At 38.6% G+C, this 19,769-nt stretch overlaps 1 protein-coding gene across 1 annotated transcript; it reads right to left on the reverse strand.

The window, feature by feature from the left end:
- Positions 1-3,793: 3,793 nt before the first annotated feature.
- On the reverse strand, positions 3,794-18,645 carry LOC134530066 (HIRA-interacting protein 3-like). Its single transcript, XM_063364616.1, has 4 exons — positions 16,909-18,645; positions 16,154-16,310; positions 12,955-13,050; positions 3,794-10,290 (listed from the first exon to the last, which is right to left on the reverse strand). Exons 1-4 carry the CDS (start codon positions 18,364-18,366, stop codon positions 10,157-10,159), a joined length of 1,845 nt encoding a protein of 614 aa, XP_063220686.1. The 5' UTR covers positions 18,367-18,645; the 3' UTR covers positions 3,794-10,156.
- Between the last annotated feature and the right edge of the window lie 1,124 nt (positions 18,646-19,769).

Genomic DNA, 19,769 nt, shown 5'->3' on the forward strand with positions numbered 1-19,769 from the left:
GATAAAAATACACAAAACACTGAAGAAATGAAACCAATCACACAAGAAATCTCACAGACATTGGAACAAGGACAGCATGAAATTCGGCAGAAATTTTACAGGTGATAAATTAAATAATAAAACAGGAAATAATAAAAGAAATAAAATAGGTACAGCAGAATTTCTGGAACTATTTACAGTACAAGTAGACTAAATGAAAATGGTACATTACAAATCATAACTGACTAGAGTTTGGGTTACAAGTAGAGGTTTGTACAGAAACCATTGTAGATGCTAGGGATTTAGATTCGGGAAACAAAATAGGTGTAAAACGAGCTGACAAAGTTAAATACTTGCGAATGTCTACCAACCAAGAGAGAACCTAAGTTGAAGATAACTAGGGATATTATTGGAATTCACATCAGTGGAAGTTAACATGACAGTAAGTCAAATGCTTTAGACAGTATCACAAATTAAAGCTGAAAATGCAAGATAATCTCTCTTTAAACATGGAGAATTCTATTGATCAGTTTTTTTGCAACAAAATATGGATCAGTCATATATGTTGAGAAGGTAACCATACAGTTGTGAAGTAAAAATAAAGTAAGCACAAAGAAATTTGCTGGCGAAATGGGGGGGAGAAACCACACGAAGTGTAAGTGGTGTCAACTGAGGTGTATGTTGACAAAATAACTACAGGTGTAAGACGTATTGAGTGCAGTGTTTTGAACAGTAATGAGAGACACAAAACAATGTCAAGAAAACTACCAGCATACACTAGCCTCAGAACATGCTGAAAGAAAGTAATGTGTAAATTTTGTGCAAAGCTAAGTAAAGGAAACAGTAAATTGCCGTAGTTAATGCAAGGAGTTTTTATGGTAATATATTGAGAAACATTGTTAATAATTATCTACAAGATATGATTAAAAGTTTTCATGTGGTCTATTTATTTTGAAATGGTCACCAAGCGTAACCAGATAAACAAACTGTCGGCCAAATAATTTTTCTGTCCGATGAATTTTTGCAAACAAATGTAAGCCAAGATTAATTTTAGAATTTGGTGTTTTGTCGAGTGTAATAATACGTTAGGTTTCATATTAAATGTTTAGCTGAAGTTGATTAGCGACTCACGGGATTTTAGTTGAGCGTCCCTACCTTCAGCACTCAGGAGCTAGGAAATTAAATATTTTATTTTTCTTTTCAAGTATATTTGTCAATTTAAATGCTTTTCAGCCTTAAGGCAATTAATGAATATTAATAATTTCTATTTTATTTTGATTGAGAATGATTGTTTATATTGTGAGAGTCGTTGGGAGGCTACACCGTGCCTCCTCTGCAACCCAACTGATTCCAGCAACTTGCAATATTTTTAGTTTAGAGTTTTATTCTGAATTAACTGCACATGTGTTTATGCTATGATGTTTTGGTATTATAATTAGTCTAGTTTTTAAAAGTTGTAAATATTTAACAATTAATGTTAGACAAGTATATATACAATTTAATTTTTTCTTACGGAGTTTTGAGTACAACAGTAAAGTTTACGTTTTTTACACAACAGAGTTTTTGTGCATTTTATAATAGAAAACATTAAGTAAAACTTAATATTTTTAATATCATCAGCTGAGTATTTCATGAAACACATATTTCAAAGAAAGTTATTGTCATATTAAAGCTTTTATGAAAACAAAATCAATAAGGGAAGTCTTGATAAATACACACATAAATAAAAAGAGTTGCTATATTTAACATTTTTCTGCCATTAAGAATTAAAGTAAGGTTTGTCATATTAACAGGGAATTTCGAATTGAATTGCAAATGCAAAATAATAATATAAAACTCAGAAGAGATTTTTTGCAGTGAATTTTCAAAATAATAATTAGTTTTTGTTTTCAAGAAGAAAGTTGATAAGGTTATCTGCTGTTTAAAACACACAGTATTGGTTCTTGGTACTACAAGAGTAGATATGTTTCATGTTCAAAAAGATTATGAGAAATTGTTTGTATTCTGCCAGATGAGCAGTGGCTCCTGTGTTAAAGGTGTTTTTCCGAGGTAGCTGAGAGGTCAGGGGTTTAATATTTAATGTTTAGTATGGCACAAGTTCATTTTTCTTTCCCCCTTTGGCATTCTTCCTCCTCAGTAACAACGCAAGGTGACGTTATTGCATGCGATGGGTAATGCAATGTGGACAAGCAATCAAAGTAAACATGAATGTGTTTCAGTTTTTATCAGAGAAATATTTGTCGATGCTAATGGTTGTTTTGCAGATAATGTTAAATGAATTGGAAAAAATGGAAAAATTAATTTTTTTTAAATTCGTGCAATGATGGTAATGAAGGTTTTTCTCATTTTTTATGTCTTGTTGAGAGGGGTTTTACCTGTTATGTTCAGTAATGTTGAGGTATTCATGGACTGGCCAAGATGCATGTACTTATTTGTCTACAAGTATGGTGAGTCGTGTATAAATGTATTTAGTCGTTTTCTGGCCAAAAGCAAGGCAGGGTGTATTCTTCATCTTCTGTGGGCAAAAGTGCCAAATGTTTCTTCATCTTCATGGAGACCAAGGGGTTTTAATGAGTCAAATGATTTTTTGTAGACGATCGTGGTTTTGACTGTGCAAGTCAAGTACTATTAAGGCTATGTTGTGTATGTGCATCTTTTTGGTATAGTCATTAATTTAAATTAACCCACTGTAATACTGCAGATGTAAAGTTACTTGACAAGAATAAGGGATGGATTAACATTTTATTACTGACTATCGGTGGTGCCAAGTTAATACTGTAAAAAAATGATATTAAAGTACATAACAATAATAACAAGATTATTTAAACTTTGATGAGAAAAAGTAAAAGTAAACATTTGGCACAATATTTTTGGTTGTGTAAAAACCATTTATGGCATTTTGGTTGTGCATAATATTTTAATTGTTATTTCATAAATCTTATGAATTATGTTTCAGTAAATATGGATACTTGACAGATTGGAAATTATGAATCAATATGGTGAATGTTAACACTTTTGATGATGTTACAATTTAGTTTTTAAAACTTTTCAAATAAATATTATGTACATTTAATTTAACAATTTGTTTGGGGGGGGGGGGGAGGGGGGTGTATAAATGTAACGTTGCAAGCCCCTGCCCTCCCCAGCTTTTAAAAGGATTATTTAAAAAAAAAAGAAAAAAGAAATAAATTTATGTTTTCTCAGTAGCGCAAGTATCAGCTGATGATAGCCTTCAAACTCGTAGTGGCATAGTTTTTCGTACGTGTATTTTATGCTTGGTAATATTAGGTATTGTAATTAAATTTAATGTTTGAGTATTTTATTTTGAAAAGCCTTTTAACTATAATTTTAATTGGTTGACATTTTGCTGGCTTGGGAGTTTTATAGAATACGTATAGTATTTTATGGCATTTAAATGTTTTGTTTTATAATAATAATTTTGTGTATGTGTTTTAAGACAGTGAATATTGTATATGTACAGAGACGTGCAGCGAGACAGTGGCATCGAAAGACGGTAATTTACGGCATCCTGTGTGAGAGAGACAGAGGTTAGCCAACCAAGGGAATCCTCAAATTGTGTGTTAAATTAAAAAGAGATGGAAGACTGAGACTGTGACCGAGCGAGGGAAATTATTTCATTACAATTGTAAGAGTAAATGTTGTAGCCAATCATAAAGCAGTATTTATGGAAGTCCCCAGCAAAATGAAATTTTCTTATGTGCTGCTTCTCTTCAGTCGTGTGAGGGTCAGGCAAGAGGTCAAGCCGTCTCGGAGATTGTATTGTCTTCTCGTGAATACATTGCGAATCTTCAAGTTCAAACGTTTTTATTCAAATTACATCTGTAACAGTTGTCGTGAAATATAATTAACTGAGTTATAAACACAACTATGCAACAAGTCATCAGGACATTTTTTTCCAGTGTTTTTGTGTATTTGCAATTCAGACCAATTTTGAGCTAGCTGGGAGGTCTGGGTTGTAACAGTGACACCCCAGTGACAACAACAGTCTACGTTTGAATCAGATCTTCTACAGTCAAAACACATGTACTTCTATTAATTTGATAATTTCTAACTCCACAATACCGTATTTACTCGCGTAAAGGCCCCGCCCGCGTATAAGCCCCCCTCCTTGTTTTGTAAACATTTTTGAGAAAAAATTTAAAAACGTGTTTTTCTGGGTTTATCTGAGGGCAGGGCAGCTTGGCATGCATCAAACAACAAGCCATGTATTGTGACCGGCGGGAGGTGATTTTGTAAGCGGCAGTGATACAGAGACTGGTATTATAGTTTGTCCGTTCTCAGTAGGACCGTCGTGAGGCATGCCAGACGTAAGCAGTTAGTCCTATCTCAAACGACATAAAGATAAAGAAAGCTGGACTCGCGCGCTGTGTTGATGTGCAGTGTTGTCGGAGAAGAAGAGGGGAAGTGAAGGAGGAAGGGAAGTGGGTCAAGGATTCTAACACTCCTTTGTCTGGTTGGCTGGCGAGCTGGCAGGAGGGAGGTTAAGCCACGCCTCTGCCTCTCTCCCCTCCTGACACAGCGCTGCCTCTGCCTCTCCCCCCCCTGATATAGCGCTGCCTCTCCCCCCTGCGGAGTCGTTGCCTCTCTCTCCCTCTTGAGCGTCGCTGCCTCCCCCGCCTTCCTCATTCGCACAAAGACGCACGACTTGAAAAGAAAAATCAATTTTTTCCTCCAAATTCGCGTATAGGCCCCCTCCCCTTTTTTGGAGTCAAAATTTGGGGGAAAAAGGGGGGCCTTTACGCGAGTAAATACGGTACTTTACTACTCGAGTTTAGAGATTTAAAGAAACATATCAAACACATTACTTTACAGTACATTATCTGAATATTTTGTAATGCATCAAAGAGATGGTTAAAGGTGATGCTGTCTAGGTATGTTCTGACTATTGACAGACATGTAATAACTTTGGATTGCTTTGTACTGAAATGTATTTTAAAACAGAACGAAGGAATGATATACAATAATTTAAAAAAAGTAATAATAAACATACTTATGATATGGACGTCTAATTGTTAAATGACACACTTATTAAGTCAGCTACAGTAATTACATGGAAAATGTAAAAATATTTAAATTATGAAATAAAACATTTTTTTTTTTATTTATGCAGCTAACTTATCTTAACCTAACCAAAAATAACCAACCATTCATATCAATTCCTTTTCACCTTATTTTCCAGAACCTGTACTCCACATGTTGATCCGGAAAATTTCCTCGAACGACAAAATACCGTAAAATCCATTACAATCCTTTTCACAAAAAAAATATATACAGTGGCTGTATCCGAATACATAGGGATGCGTCCTTAGCACACACATCCCTACATCCCTTAGCAAATGCAGCCACAATGTAGAGGACACATTTCTAATGGATGGATAGTATCCGAATACTTTTATTGCTAGCATCACCTGTTGACTGTCAGTCGTACTAATGTTCACGCAGCCATTTTGTGTAGGGATATCTACGAATATTCAGCAAACGTAAATAATAAATACCTACCAATTAAAAAATAATGTAACATGTATGTTATACATGTTAGCGATCCAAATAAAATACATTTTATAAATTGTAAACTTTAAAAATACTTATGAGTTTTGAATTATTCTTTAAGTTTAAATTCGTATTTTGATTATATTTATTAACGTCTTCATTTGTCTCTGTTTAAGTTATCACTTTCGCTTATAATGTTTTAAACAAATCTTATGCTGAAAATCTGAAGTAATATTATACACAAACAAAATAAAACCCGATTCCGAAACTAATGGATGTAGGGACGTGTTAGTGGATGCGAGTGTCGCATCCCTAGAAATCTCGAATTAGTGGATGCCTGAAGGGATGCATCGGCATCCCTTGTGATAATTCGGATTCAACACAAAGATGGCTGTGTCCACTACGATACACTTTTAGTGGATCTCTTAGCTAAGGGATCCATTAGGCCAGTATTCGGATGCAGCCAGAGTGTATCAAAATTCATGTTACAATGCTTGAGGGTAGAAAGCTCTTATTATTTGCAACCATTTTTGCCAGTAAACATTTTGCCGGAAACGCGTAGTTAAGCCCCTGTAGCCCCAAAAAGAGTCAGCGTAGGCAACCCGTTGTAGAGTGTTATGTTGTGGATGTGTGGGCGTTCGAGTAGAGAATTAACCTTTTTAATTGTGGCACAGATTTTAATTTCACTCTGAAATCAATCACAGCTTCGGCTTTGTTTCACAACATTGAAATTGTTGCATACGTTTTAACAACGTGAAAGCCTAAACCAACGGCTCAAAAACACGCCCACCTTGAGCGACTCAGAGGTGGCAACGGCGAAACATGTTTTCACGGATACGCTGGAGCATGTATGGAGTCGACCTTATGATTTCGAACGCTTCAATGATTTTCTGTGTAAGCTCTTCTACTGTTTCTACTGGCGTAGCGTAGATAAGCCCTTTTACGTAACCCCACAGAAAGAAATCTAACGGGGTTAGGTCCGGTGACCTTGGCGGCCATGCGACAGGGCCCGCTCGTCCAATCCATCGGTTTGGAAATGTTTGTTTTAAATACTCTCGCACTTGCAGGGAAAAATGAGGTGGTGCCCCGTCATGTTGGTACCACATCACATGTCGGACATGCAATGTAACCTCTTCAAGAAGACCTGGTAGTTCGTTCTAAAGGAGGTGGAGGTCTCCGGCGCCGGTAAGTTGTGGCGGAAGAAAAAAAGGCCCGATGAGTACGCCGTCAACAATACCGGCCCACACATTAACTGAAAAACGTTCCTGGCGAGCTGTAACACACGTTGCATGCGGATTGACATCATTCCAAACACGACTGTTGTGCGAATTGAGAATAGCGTCTTGAGTGAACTTGGCTTCATCGCTGAATAAAACTCTTCGAATGTACCAACGAGAAAAGGTCATGCGAAGAGGATAATCTGCCGGACCCATGTGTTGCACTTTTTGAAGGTGGTACGGGTACAAGAGTTGCTCATGAAGAACTCGCCAAACAGCCATTTTGTCAGCGTCCATATCGGAACCAGTATCACGCATTCGCTGAGTAAGTCTTGCAAACATGGTGAGAGCTGGAATCCTACGACCCGGATATCGTTCTTCGTACAGACGACGGGCGGCTCGTCCATTTTGTCTAGCTTCCCCGTAAACATGCAGCATGTCCGTGTACTCACTAAACGTGTACTCCATTGAGGTCCACTAAAACGTCGCCCTTTTCAGAACCACGGCGAAAGAAATGACACCACGAGTTTGCTTGTACGACAGAACAGTCAACGACATACCACCAGTGATATCAAAACACACTGCGACACGAACGGAAATAAGAGGTGAGGGCGCCACCAACGGAAGTAAAAAGGGGCGGGGGTCAGCATTCCACATCGTAGTCCTCTCGAGCGCTGCCCGGCGTCGTAAACACGTAATTCACCACAGCATCGTCTGTCTCGCACAAAGCCCAACGGTTTGCCTACGCTAGTGATGGCCCGATATCCAAAAACCCGATACAGATTCCGATATTTCCAAATTTACCGATCCGATAACCGATACCCGATATACCGATATTCTGATAATAGGCCTATCTCATTTCTAACACTGATTCTATAAAATTGTGTTTCTGGAGTATTGTTAGAGACAATAATGAAAAATGTTAAATATTAATAAAACATACATATGTGAATGTATATTATTTTTATTAAATGTAAAATATAGTAAATTCACATTAAATGAAAGCTAATAATGAATTTATCATAATGGCCTACAAATAAGCTCTCTAAATTCAAGGTCTTAAAAATTTAAATTGTTTTTCAAGGCCAGATAAAGCAATATTCTGGTGTAGGTATTACCTACAGTATGAAAAAAACATATTGTAACTACAAGGAAACAAATTTCAGATTTTTGTGGAGAAATGTTGAGAAATATTGTAGCTGTCCGGTATTAGTCGCTAGTGTATTTGCTTATAATGTATGAATTACAAGCCACTGCATGTACTGAGTCCAGTGTCTCAACTGTAATCTACGAAAAATACCGTCCGAAAAACGGGAAGCCCACAATTCACGTAGTTTCGGTTCCCTGCAAGAATTTACGAAGATTTCCGAAGTTTATTAACGCCACTTCAGCCGCTAAATCAGAAGTTCAAGCATGTTGTGACTGACCTAACCTAACCTAACAATTAGATTTTTTTTAATTTCAATTTTTGAGAGAAATCCGAAGTTGCACGAACGTGGTAGGGAACCTAAACTACGTGAGTTGTAGGCTACCGCCGAAGAACATCAAACTTTTGTACCCTTTGTAACATTTCATCACGGTAAACGACACTCTAGAAAGGAAGGTCTTCAAGTAGTAAATTTTGTGACCATTGTTCAAGTGTATCACTCCATTTATTGGTGCGAAAACACGTTAAAAATACGTGAAAAGTAATTTCAATACAACTTTGAAACGTACTGCAGAGTTTATAAAACCACACATCTTTATTTATGTTGTTTCCAATGCACTCAATATAGCCAACATAATACCTTTGCTGCAACTTGCCCTACGTAAACACGTTTCATATTTTAGCTTTTGTAAAAACTTACGTAATGTTTTTGTGTAGAACAGCAGTTGGCGACCGTGAAACGACACGGAAAGAAAATGTCTGTTATATCAAGCAGCAACTTTATTCTTCTTAATGTTTACTTACGGCTACACCACTTATTAAATTAAATATCGTAATTATTTTCGTTTATGTTTTCAATTTATGTACACATAGTGAACTTCGAAAATTCATCAAGCGAAAACATTTTGCGAATATCTGAAACGAATAAATATGCACTAATGACTGGGATTTGTGTACACATGGAAGAATTGTACCGTCGGGATGCATTGCAGTATCAGAAAGAAGAAATAGGCTTGAAATTGTTTCTGTGGAAAATATGCTTGAAATTACTAGGTAATATGGTGACGTGAAGATAGATAAATTACGCCCGCGGAAAATAAGCTTGGAATTACGGTTAAGGTTATGTGAGAAGTATTATTGGCGAGAGCAAACATCGGTTATCAAAATATCGCAAGTATTTACCGATGTCCGATATTGAAAAATGTGCCGATATTATAGATCTCCGATATCGGATATCGAATATCGGGCCATCACTAGCCTACGCTGACACTTTTTGGGGCTACAGGGGCTTAACTACGTTTTTCCGGCAACATGTTTATTGGCAAAAATGGTTGCAAATAATAAGAGCTTTCTACCCTCAAGCGTTGTAACATGAATTTTGATACAACCTGTATATTAATGTATTTCCAAGGAAAAAGAGAGCACATTTAGTTATTTACATAATTAAACCCTAGTTATTTATAAGTTTTATTGTAACACAGTCAAGTAATCTTTTTTTTTTGTTCAACAATATTGTAAACAGAATCTGCCAATTTCATTTGGAATCTTCAACCATTATTTAGGTTTCTTAAATATAATATTTTACATTTATGAGTCGCCATGTCTGTTTTGTCATAGATACATACAGCAAGGAAGCTGCTATGTGTCACATGGTGTTAGATCAATTGCAATTACAGATTTATACACTGTTGAAACAATGACATTTACTTCTTTTAACAGGCACCGCAATTGAGTGTCCATGTTTTGTGTTGTAGTCCATTATTGTTGATGTTTATTTATTTATTTCTTTCCAGTTTTTGTGCATGTGATGAAACAAATACACATAATATTTTGTTTTCAAGGTTCACATGACAAATTTTACTTTTTTTGAATCATTCACGTGATTTTTTCGTTACTGTTTAGTGAGACAATAGTGAAAAAATCTTTGAATACTTGTTGCAAGTTTAAAACGTCGCTTACTGTTCAACTTTTGATTATGAAGTCCCATTGAAACATTTAAAAAGGGTATTTGTATTGCACAAATGACTTAAGGTTAACAGTGAACAATGGTACTTGACAAGCTCATGAGGTATGCTGTGTCAAACATGCGCAATGAAACAAATATTCGTTATTTTGAAGTGTTGTTATGAATAGCTTATTATTGGTATCTGAATGTTGGCACAGGTTGACCGAGGAGGGTTGAGTGTCGCAGTGGGCGGAGTCTCGCGAGCTCGGCCGCACCCTGGCCGACAGCGACAGGCCTCGTGCTGTGCGAGCTGCCAGGCCACTGTGTGTCTGCAGTCGCAGGCGTCCCAGCTGGGGGTCACTCGGAGCTGGAGTCACTGTCGCCCAGGGCCTGTATGCGGGCGAACCTCTGCTGGATGTGGCGCTTGGTCGGGTTGTCTTGGTCGACCGGCTTGCTCGCAGGAGCCGAGACGTTCCTCCGCGACTCACGGCCTGCAAGCAGAGACCACCACGTCAGCTACCCCCTGGTTGCCACAACACACTGAACAACTCACAAGGGTGGTGAGAACACTAATTGAAAGAAATTTTATTAGTTTGTCAGACTGCAAGAAATGTAAACCGTTCATGGATAATAAAACTTTATAAGCATATTCTTTCCAATTTATTTCAGATACCACACCAAACCCTCTCATAGCTTTTACACTTTGAGAGAGTAATCAACTGCCCTAAATGTACATAGATACCAAATGCATATTTTCTCATACATGTGGTATTTTTTTCCTAAAAATTATTTTTTTCCTTGGTTTCAGAGAGAATACAAGAGCAACCTGCAAGTTACTACATTCCATACCCACATGACACAAGTTGTGCTGATCCAAGCCCTGGACCGCAAGCAGTAATGAAATACGCGCATCCACACAGAGTTGGTACATATGCAGTTCCTAACTCCGGATACGATGCAGAGCAGTCACATGACCTCTTGCTCGAGAATACAGGGCTTGTAGCAAGCACTGTCTCACAGGCACACTAAAACTACAGAGTAAACTTCCACCGGTAACACACAAGATGACAACATAATAGCTACAGGGCTGACCACTGGAAACAGTCCAGGGCAACCACTGTAAAGTGCGCAGCCACAATTTAACGTGCGTAAAACTGTACATATGTGTTTCCTCGTTAGGGGCACCACAGTTTCTACTTCTCTCGTACACAAATAAACACATTGTAGGTAGTGTTCCTGCAGTGTGGTACACAAGGGATGTGGCAAACACTACACTACTATTCAAGATAACATCGAGTGTCAATTATTGAAGTTTTAATAATAAAAAAAATTGGTTGTCTGTAAAGTCAGTTTACGGACGATAGTTTAACGTGACGTCATAACAAAACATTGATGAAATGATTGCATACTTTTATGAATAAAATTGAATCATTTTTATTGAATTATCACTATTTTGTATGGATACAAAGAAGGAGTGAAATGAAATCTACAATTTAATTGATAAATTTACTTTTAATTACACTCATTAATTCCAATATGTTTATTACTTTAACAAAGAGATTATTTTAACTATAACTTTTATACATGTTTGCTATTTAACTTCTTCCAATCTGTGTTATTCTGTTAAGGATAGGACGATGATAGGAAAAGTAGGAAACGAATGGGAGTGTTTCAAGTTTAATGTGCCCCGAAAAAGTCAAATTAATGGTTGTTCCAATTGAGTGGAAGAGAGATAGATGTGGCGCAAGCGTACAATGAGTGTAACGGGACACAATGTAATGGGACAATGTGCGTTATGGGACAATGTGCGTTACGGGACACTTTTATGTGCGTGCAGCTGGCGTTCATCGATTTATTAGACATGTCAATATCAAGTGTATATTGAAACACACATAACATCGGGCCATAAAAACAGAAATTAGTACATGAAACACTTGATCGTAGTTAATAACAATTTACACCTAAGAAACGGGTATGTTTTGATAAATTATTACATTTTAATTACTGTTTTACAGTGCACAATGATCCTATCCTGTTAACATAATTACTACTTTTAACAAATATTTGAATTGTGTGTGGCATCATGATACTCAAACAAAAGTTCTAATTTCCCTGAATGTTATTGTTCACTTAAGAAAACAATTCTCATTATTTTGGGTCACCAATGTTTAAATACTTTTATGATTGATCTCGGGGTACTTTTGCATGGAATCAGTTGCATGACCTCTGATTTTCCACAAGTTGTCGGGACCAGAAATATATTTCTAAATAAAAGTTTTAATTTTATGTGTTCCTTATAACTTGTATAGTTTTTCAATAGGAAATTACACACAGAACACAAACATACACGCTAAGAGTCCGCCAGACTTATAAGTTCCTCTGTGATAGCAGTAGCGTCAGGATTCCTTACTGGGAAGCTGGTACTATTTTCTGTTTTCAACACTCCTAAGTTACGATATAGCCCTCAAACTTTATTACGTACTTACTCTTTCAGGCTGCTAAAACACTGTTTCATAACAACGGATGCCTAACTAGCTACACCACTGGGCAAGGTAATACTTAGCATCACTTTACATCCATCAAGGATGCTGGCCGTTTAGAAACTTTTAAGTCACCGTTAAACCAAGCTTACCATTAAAAATGCTGATGCGGTGATGCCAATATTCAAATAAATTACAACAATGAAAACAAACAAAAATTGTTAGACAAATAGCGTTAGTACGAACACAAATTTAAAAGGTTGAGTTATGGCATATTTAAATTAAATATAAAACATTTATATTACATTAACCTAAAAGTAAACAAGCTCCTAAATATGGAAGTGAAGTGACCACACTTAAGTTGCATAGCATAGCAACCATCATGTCTCAGTTCAAAGTTTGTTATCAATTCAGGTTTAAAATACTTTAATACTTTAATTAAAGGTTAGTGGTTGCAGTTCCACTCTATTTTCTGTTGTGTCTGTGCGAATATATAGCACACCGCTGAGGCAAACTCTGACTGAAGTAAGTGTGTGTGAACAGCAGAGTATCACACCGCTAACAGTCTTCATTTATTACATACAACATTCAGTTATATTGCAACACAATATGTTTTTAATTTGAAGACAAAGTGCTCAGCATGCTAGGCTGAAGTCACTGATGTGTAATGCTTACCTGTGCTGATGATATTTGCCAAGTCGAGTTCTCTTGCTTCATTTTTCTTTTCGTTCTTCAAACGTAATCGCTTGCACTTATCTAGAGTTGGTGTTCCTGAAAACAGCATCCACACTATGCCAACAGTCCAGACCTCCGGCTAGCTGAAAATTGGTCTACGGTGCACATACATGAACACTTGAAAAGTTAAGTTCCCACAGTAAATGTTACGGTCCACGATTGATTACTGAAATAACATCTCTGACACAAACTGATTTAACTGATTTTAACTGTGTTTTTTTTATTAATTCTTTAAGAAAATACACAAATATCAGAGGCTACCATCTTCAAACACAGATAAAATACAAGTTTACTGGTCATAGGTACCAAAATATGAACATGTGTTACTGTTGCTGGCAACTCACAGTATAAGATAAGACACTACATGTTCTGTTCGATCTGACACGCGACCTCTCTGTGCCTCGTGCAGACGCTGATCGACTCCGTAGCCGCTCTCTCGTTAGAGACGGTGATGCAGTTTCCAAACAATGCACAGAAAAAATATCAACATGGCAACAGCATTTCAACCAAATCACAAGTCTTTCCCAAGCACAGACACCCCTGTCCCTGTAACTAGCAAACTATTGCATGAGCCAGCTTTCACGCAAAGAACCATACCAAAAAAATACAAAGGAAAACTACATGACAACACACATGAAATAACCAACCAGTGAAAATACATTAAAGCAACCCTAAACCATTTAGTTAAATGGAGGTAATGATTACTGACTCGTGTAAATTATGTTGAAAATGCACGAATACTTCTCAAAAGAATAAAAAGCTGGTATTTATATGATATTATAAATCCACACCAGGTACTGTGTACAATAAAACAAGGACAAGGGCTGTAACCTGGGCCGTGCTGATACTACGGAAAGAAACCAGCGCGTGAACGTGAGGGGCGAGCAGGCACACGGCTCGTCCGTGCCACACTCCTCTGTGGTCCAGCGCTCGCCGCGCACGGCCCTGCCTCGTGCCACTAGCGTCCAGCACCGACCGGTAGCACATGCAGCCACCAGCAGGTAAGATTTTATGATTTTACAATCCTTACACATGCAAAATCAATAAAAAAAATTTTTTGTAATGATCGCATAAAACCTATTTTTTAAGGATACTAACTGAGCACAATAAATATTTTTTTCCTAAAAATGTGTTAATTTTATATACAGTTATCTAAACTTTTAAAATCCTACCAATTTTAACATACAAGGTTCTGCTGTATATGCAATGACTATATCTGACAAAATGCATGTATTTAAGTGTTTAAAAAAATTCTAATATTAAATTTAATATGAAGCAATGAGGCATTTAGTGTCACCAATCTAACACGGCGGGGGCACAAACTGTGTGTTGCTGATTTGTTACTGTGCCATGCCCGCCGACAGTACTACAGTATGACGGTGGGCACCATCAACACAGATAACGGACAGGTGCCTCGGAAGGGTGGCAGCACTGCAGGTAGCACCACCCGCAGGGCCCAGCGTGACCCCAGAGCACCCACGCCACCTCTCGGCACAGCCCCCTAACGACTGTCGAAGCAAAGCAAACTACCACTTAGCTGGGGACTTCCCTGAATACTGCTGTACTATTGGCTACACCTACTATTCTTACAGCTACTATTCAGTGACTTCCCGCTCAGCGGGGCTTGTGTCTGTCTCTACACAATCCTGGGGTCCCCCAGTCCCCCTGTCTCCAGCACAGGACGCTGCTGTGTCGCTGCACGTCTTTCTTTTTACCCACAGCACTGTCCGACGTTCTAGACCCGTCACTATCACACCAGGAACCACATGTGGAAGTAATCAATCTTATATTTATAAAAATAATATTTAACCCAGCCAACCAATTGTAAGCCAGTAAAATTACAGTCAAGAGGCTTTTCTAAATAAAATAATTACTTACAAGAATATTACTAATATTAAAATACAAGTATAATATATTTAGGTCACTATGACCTTGAAGCTATTCAACCAGCTGACGTACGGCCGTACTGAGGAAACCTATCATTCATTCCTTTAACAAATACTCGTAAAAGCTGGGGACGGCAGAGTCCTGCAATGTCACGGCATGGTGCGAACAGAACATTATGTTTTACAATAAGTATCACCTGCAAGCATGCACCTGATCTGTGGAAAATGACTGACAGCAATATGTTAATATTGTCACACTTTAGCATGTGTTTGAAAAATAAATTATGAAGTTCATTTAATAACAGAAGATTATTTTTTAAAATTACCTTCAACCTAGAAGTAAAGAAAGATGGTTGTGTGTGTACTTATGTATGCACAATAGAAGTTACACTTACTTGGCATGAATAAAAACTAACTTTAATTCTGTGCATGCATTTAATTAATATAAATAAAATAATAAAAGGCCTGGAGTGATGTTAAAATATAGTTGGTAAGTACAAATTCGATCAAATTATTATTATTATTTTTTATAAATAGAGTTCAATATTAACATAAACAAATGTATTAGTTTAATTATGTCATTTAGTAAAATATCAAGATAAATTTAAATTAACATTAATTATTAAATAATAATGTTGTTATAATGCAAATACAGAAACATAACCTCACAAACACTTCCCCAGACTCCCTGCCAGCGACACTGGGAGCTGACGCGCTACCTGTCTACAGCATGGGAACATAAATACACTTGAAAAAATTATAAACACATATTCTATCAGCAATATTTACAATAAATAAATATTTTTAATGATATTTCTCATCCTGTCAATTTTTGTTGCATATTGCATACGCATCATTTTATCATAACATGTCTAAAGAAGTATAACTTTAAAAAATGTATATTATTCTCAATATATAAAAATAATTTTAATGAATCAATAAAAAATGTATAGAAATTTAAAAATAAAGACTCCACACTGGTATCTAACCAAAGTCGCAAGCACGGCGTCAGACGCCCTAACTGCCCTACTGATTCTCAATGCAACATTCAGGGTGCAAAAGTTTGTGCACCTTTACTGATTGGCTATTTCTAGAGAAAAATTGAGAGTTGGGTTTCCTCCTTTACAAGGTAGGCTGCTATTTAGTAGCAATTTACTCTCGGATAGGGGTTTCAAGATCAGCTTCGCACCCTCTCCTTGTAAATCCATATTGACAGAGCTGGGAGTTGGGACGGGAGCAGGGCCGCAGCTCACCCGACAAGCCGTGCTCGCGCAGGAAGTCGATGATGGCCCTGGCGCGCGCCTTGTTGCTGCGGCAGCCGGCCCACAGCGCCGCGTAGCTGCCGACGCGCAGTCCCGCCTCCTTGACGTAGCGCTTGGCGCGCAGCACGCCCCTGTCCTTGTGCGCGTCCTGCACACACCACCGCCGCTCCCGTCTCGCTCTTTACCAGCGTGCTGGGCGACAGCCAGACTACATGTACACAGGCAGGTGTTCCAGCATGAAGCACCGGCACACAACCAGCTGCAACATCACACGAACAACATCTCTCCCTCCCTCCTCGGTCCACGCTTGAACCAGCCGACCCCCCTCCTGCGAGCAGTCGCTCTCGACACGGCCGTGCTACGGCACACGCAGCACTACAGCTCCGTGCCGGGGCGCGGCCAGCCCCGTGTTCCGCTCCGAGTACAGCAGGTGCTCCACTACTTTCCCCTGCTGTTAGGGTGCAACATGTGTTAACAACTATCTCACTGGGGTGCATCACATGACACTCCTACCCTCGATACCAACACAACAGAACCAAGAATGGCTCGCCTACAACAGACGGAGAAACAAAGCAAGTTGTGTAATCCCTCTGCATTCTCTCTCTGCCTGTTTCATAATTAATTTTTACATTTTTATTTGATAAAACAGAAAACTACATCATTTAAAAATGTTAAGAGTTAAGATATTATATTTACTCAATAATATTGTGTCACTCTTAAAAGATCTCTCAAGTGGTGATACGTACCTTCTCACTATTCGCCAACTTTTTTTCATTGGCATCTTTATCTGTCTTATGTTTCTGGTTTTTCTTCTCTTTTTTTTCTTTCGTTCTACTTAATTTTGATCCATCTTCACTGTCAGTATCTGATGAGCTCACAGTATGCATGGTCTTTATTTGTCGTTCAGCATTTGACGAAGATCTTGAACGTTGCTTGTCTGTCTCGCTGTCCACATCGGAGTGTGACGACCGAGGCTTCTCTGTGGAACCTTCTTTGTTCCGTTTGCTGACCAGCGGCTCAGAGTCCGATCCTGAGCTGCTAGTCTCCTGCGGCTCAGCTCTGCCGCTCGGCGTTCCATCGGTCATCTCTTTCTTTGATGTTTCATTGTTGGAACCCTCCAAACCACTGTCGCTATCTGAACTGCTCTCACTGCTATTGAGTTTGCTTTTGACTGCATCAGTGGATTTGTTCTGCTTCTTCTTCACGTTTTTTGTTCTTTTCCTTTTGGAGACAGTAACATTTTTAGCATTCTTACTATTTTTCTTCAATTCTGAGTTACTTGAATCAACTCTCATTACTGAATGTGACTTCAAGACATCGGACAGTTCCGAGTCTTCTTCAGTCTGAACATCGTCACTTTCTTTGCTTCGCTTATGTTTGACTTTATCACTAGATCCCAAACCACCCTTCGCCCCTTTGGAAAATTTCTTTTTTCTGTGTGTCTGCTTCCCAGGTTCATCTTCACAGGCACTGATATTTTCTTCAAGCAAACTACTAGCTGTATTATCTCCAGTTGAACTATTTTTTGTTTGTATTTGCAACTTAGATTTCCAACCCAATTTACTTCTTGCCCTTGACAATTTAGATTTGCCTAAGGATTCGTCATCACTGGAATTATCACTATCACCTTGATTAGCAGGAAGCTTTTCCTTTGACAGTTTATTTTTCATGCTGGCAGTTTGGCGTCTACCTTCATCAAGCGAGCCTGTTGGGGAAGATGTGTACTTCTTTGAGCTCTTGAGGGGCACTGATAAATTGGAAACATTTTTTGCACAGTTGTTGCTATCACTGTCTGTTTTATCACTCTCAGTACTCACCTCTCCCGAAGTAGCCTTTATCTCATCGTCTGAATCTATGGCACTGCCGCTGCTTTTCGTCTGCAAGTTGGTTTTCTCACGCTTGGGTGTATCTACAACGCTATCACCTTCGATTGATTCATGCGAACTGTCGTCCGCATCTTCATTTGCAGAACTGTCTCCGCTACTTGCCTCTTTTTCTGAACTCTTTTCATGCTGAGCGAATTTTAAATCTTCTGTAGCTCTCGACTTCTTGACCCGGTCTCCTAGAGATCCTGGAGCGTCACTGGAAGAGTCATCAATTCCCAACCCCCGTTTTCTCTTTATCCTGCGATTCTTAGCTGCAGAAAGAACATTAGCACGTACAGACGAGGTGCTACTATCTGAGAGTTCACTTTTCGATGACATTTTTATTTTACTAAACGACTCTTTCAGGACGTAAAGACATAATACTACCTTAAAATTTAAGAATTATTAAAATTCAAATAATAGCTACGTATATATCAACGCATAAAAAAGGCTTATATTACAACAAAAAAGAAAACATTACAACTATATGCAAAACAACGAAGCTAAGATCCATTCAAAGCCCAAAACTATAGAAAACAATCACAAACTTTTGTTATATTATCATTAAACGCGGCAAAACGTTTCTGTATCGTCCCCTCCAAAGAGTATACATTTTTTTTGCACAGTGGCCTACAACTTGTAACAATAGCCAAAGAACTAACATGTCCTTGTTTAAATATCGTTATAAAATCGAAATCAGGAGCTGCCAGGGTCTCGCTAATCTTTGCTTGCCTGGCTCAGGGGTCAGTCGTGTCCGCGCACCACGGGGTCCACAATTCTTTGTTTTCACTGCTTGTAATCACCATAATGTAAGACTTTACTCATCTGACGCCGACCGCCAATGCTCCTCTATGTCGCATAGACCGCCATGCCTTATCAACGTCTCGCGATGGCGTGTGCACCGAACGCGCACGTGCGCGCACCATAGTGTAGAATGTGCAACGGGGCGAACGCCAGGTAACAAGTGCTACGTCGGCAGAAGGATCCAGCCGGGTGTGGCATATCCCTCCGCCGAACTACAATAAATGTAATGTTTGTAATTTTTCCGCAGGATATTATTAGACATTATTTTCATTATTTAATACTTTGTTTTCTCCAAAACTATGTTTCACCATGCGACTTGTCCCGAACCTGGCCGGTTCAGTTTCCCGCGAAAATCACACGTTTCCGCGGGAGGGCTTGCGGGGGAGGGGGGTCGCGCATGGTGAGAGCGGCAGTATCCTTCCGGAGCTCATAGAGGCAGGCAGCCTCCGCGCAACACAGGACCAGAAATTCTTATTTTTCACTGATATGTAGTTTCAATAGTTGTAATTTATCGCAAACCTTTTTCTTTCAGTTCCGTGGTCGGCCTCAACTTACTGAGTGGTATTTAACTTAATTATTCAGTGCTCCAGGACGAGCGTTCGTTGTCCTACGTAAGTACTGTGTGTGAACTACGAGATGTTACTTCGGCGCTTCACGCGATAACCTAGCCAACTGGCTAACTAGTTTCAGCCCGCACAGGGCAGCCAGCAGGCAACACGAACATTCAAACATACTAACGAGTCAATTTCTGGGACAGTCGTAAGATTCAGGTAGCGTCGCCGGAGTTACGGGCCTATGTGTTCTTAGCCCAGTGTTCTACGTAATTGTAATTGGGGAATGTATTTTTGATCAGGATTTTAGTGTGTCATGTTAGGGTTTGTTTTTGTAATCACCGCATCATGTCCAAGTGTATAACCTTACCAGGTAAGGAAATCGTG

The sequence above is a fragment of the Bacillus rossius genome, chromosome 3 (genome assembly GCF_032445375.1).
Source record: "Bacillus rossius redtenbacheri isolate Brsri chromosome 3, Brsri_v3, whole genome shotgun sequence".
NCBI lineage: Eukaryota > Metazoa > Arthropoda > Insecta > Phasmatodea > Bacillidae > Bacillus > Bacillus rossius.

Excerpts from the sequence above, each read along its gene's own strand:
- LOC134530066 (XM_063364616.1), bottom strand. The coding sequence starts at position 18,366 with ATGTCATCGAAAAGTGAACTCTCAGATAGTAGCACCTCGTCTGTACGT. Across the intron at positions 16,311-16,908 it reads AGTTGGCGAATAGTGAGAAG|GACGCGCACAAGGACAGGGG; the intron begins GTACGTATCACC and ends TGGTGTGTGCAG. Across the intron at positions 13,051-16,153 it reads GCGCGAGCACGGCTTGTCGG|GAACACCAACTCTAGATAAG; the intron begins GTGAGCTGCGGC and ends TGCTGTTTTCAG.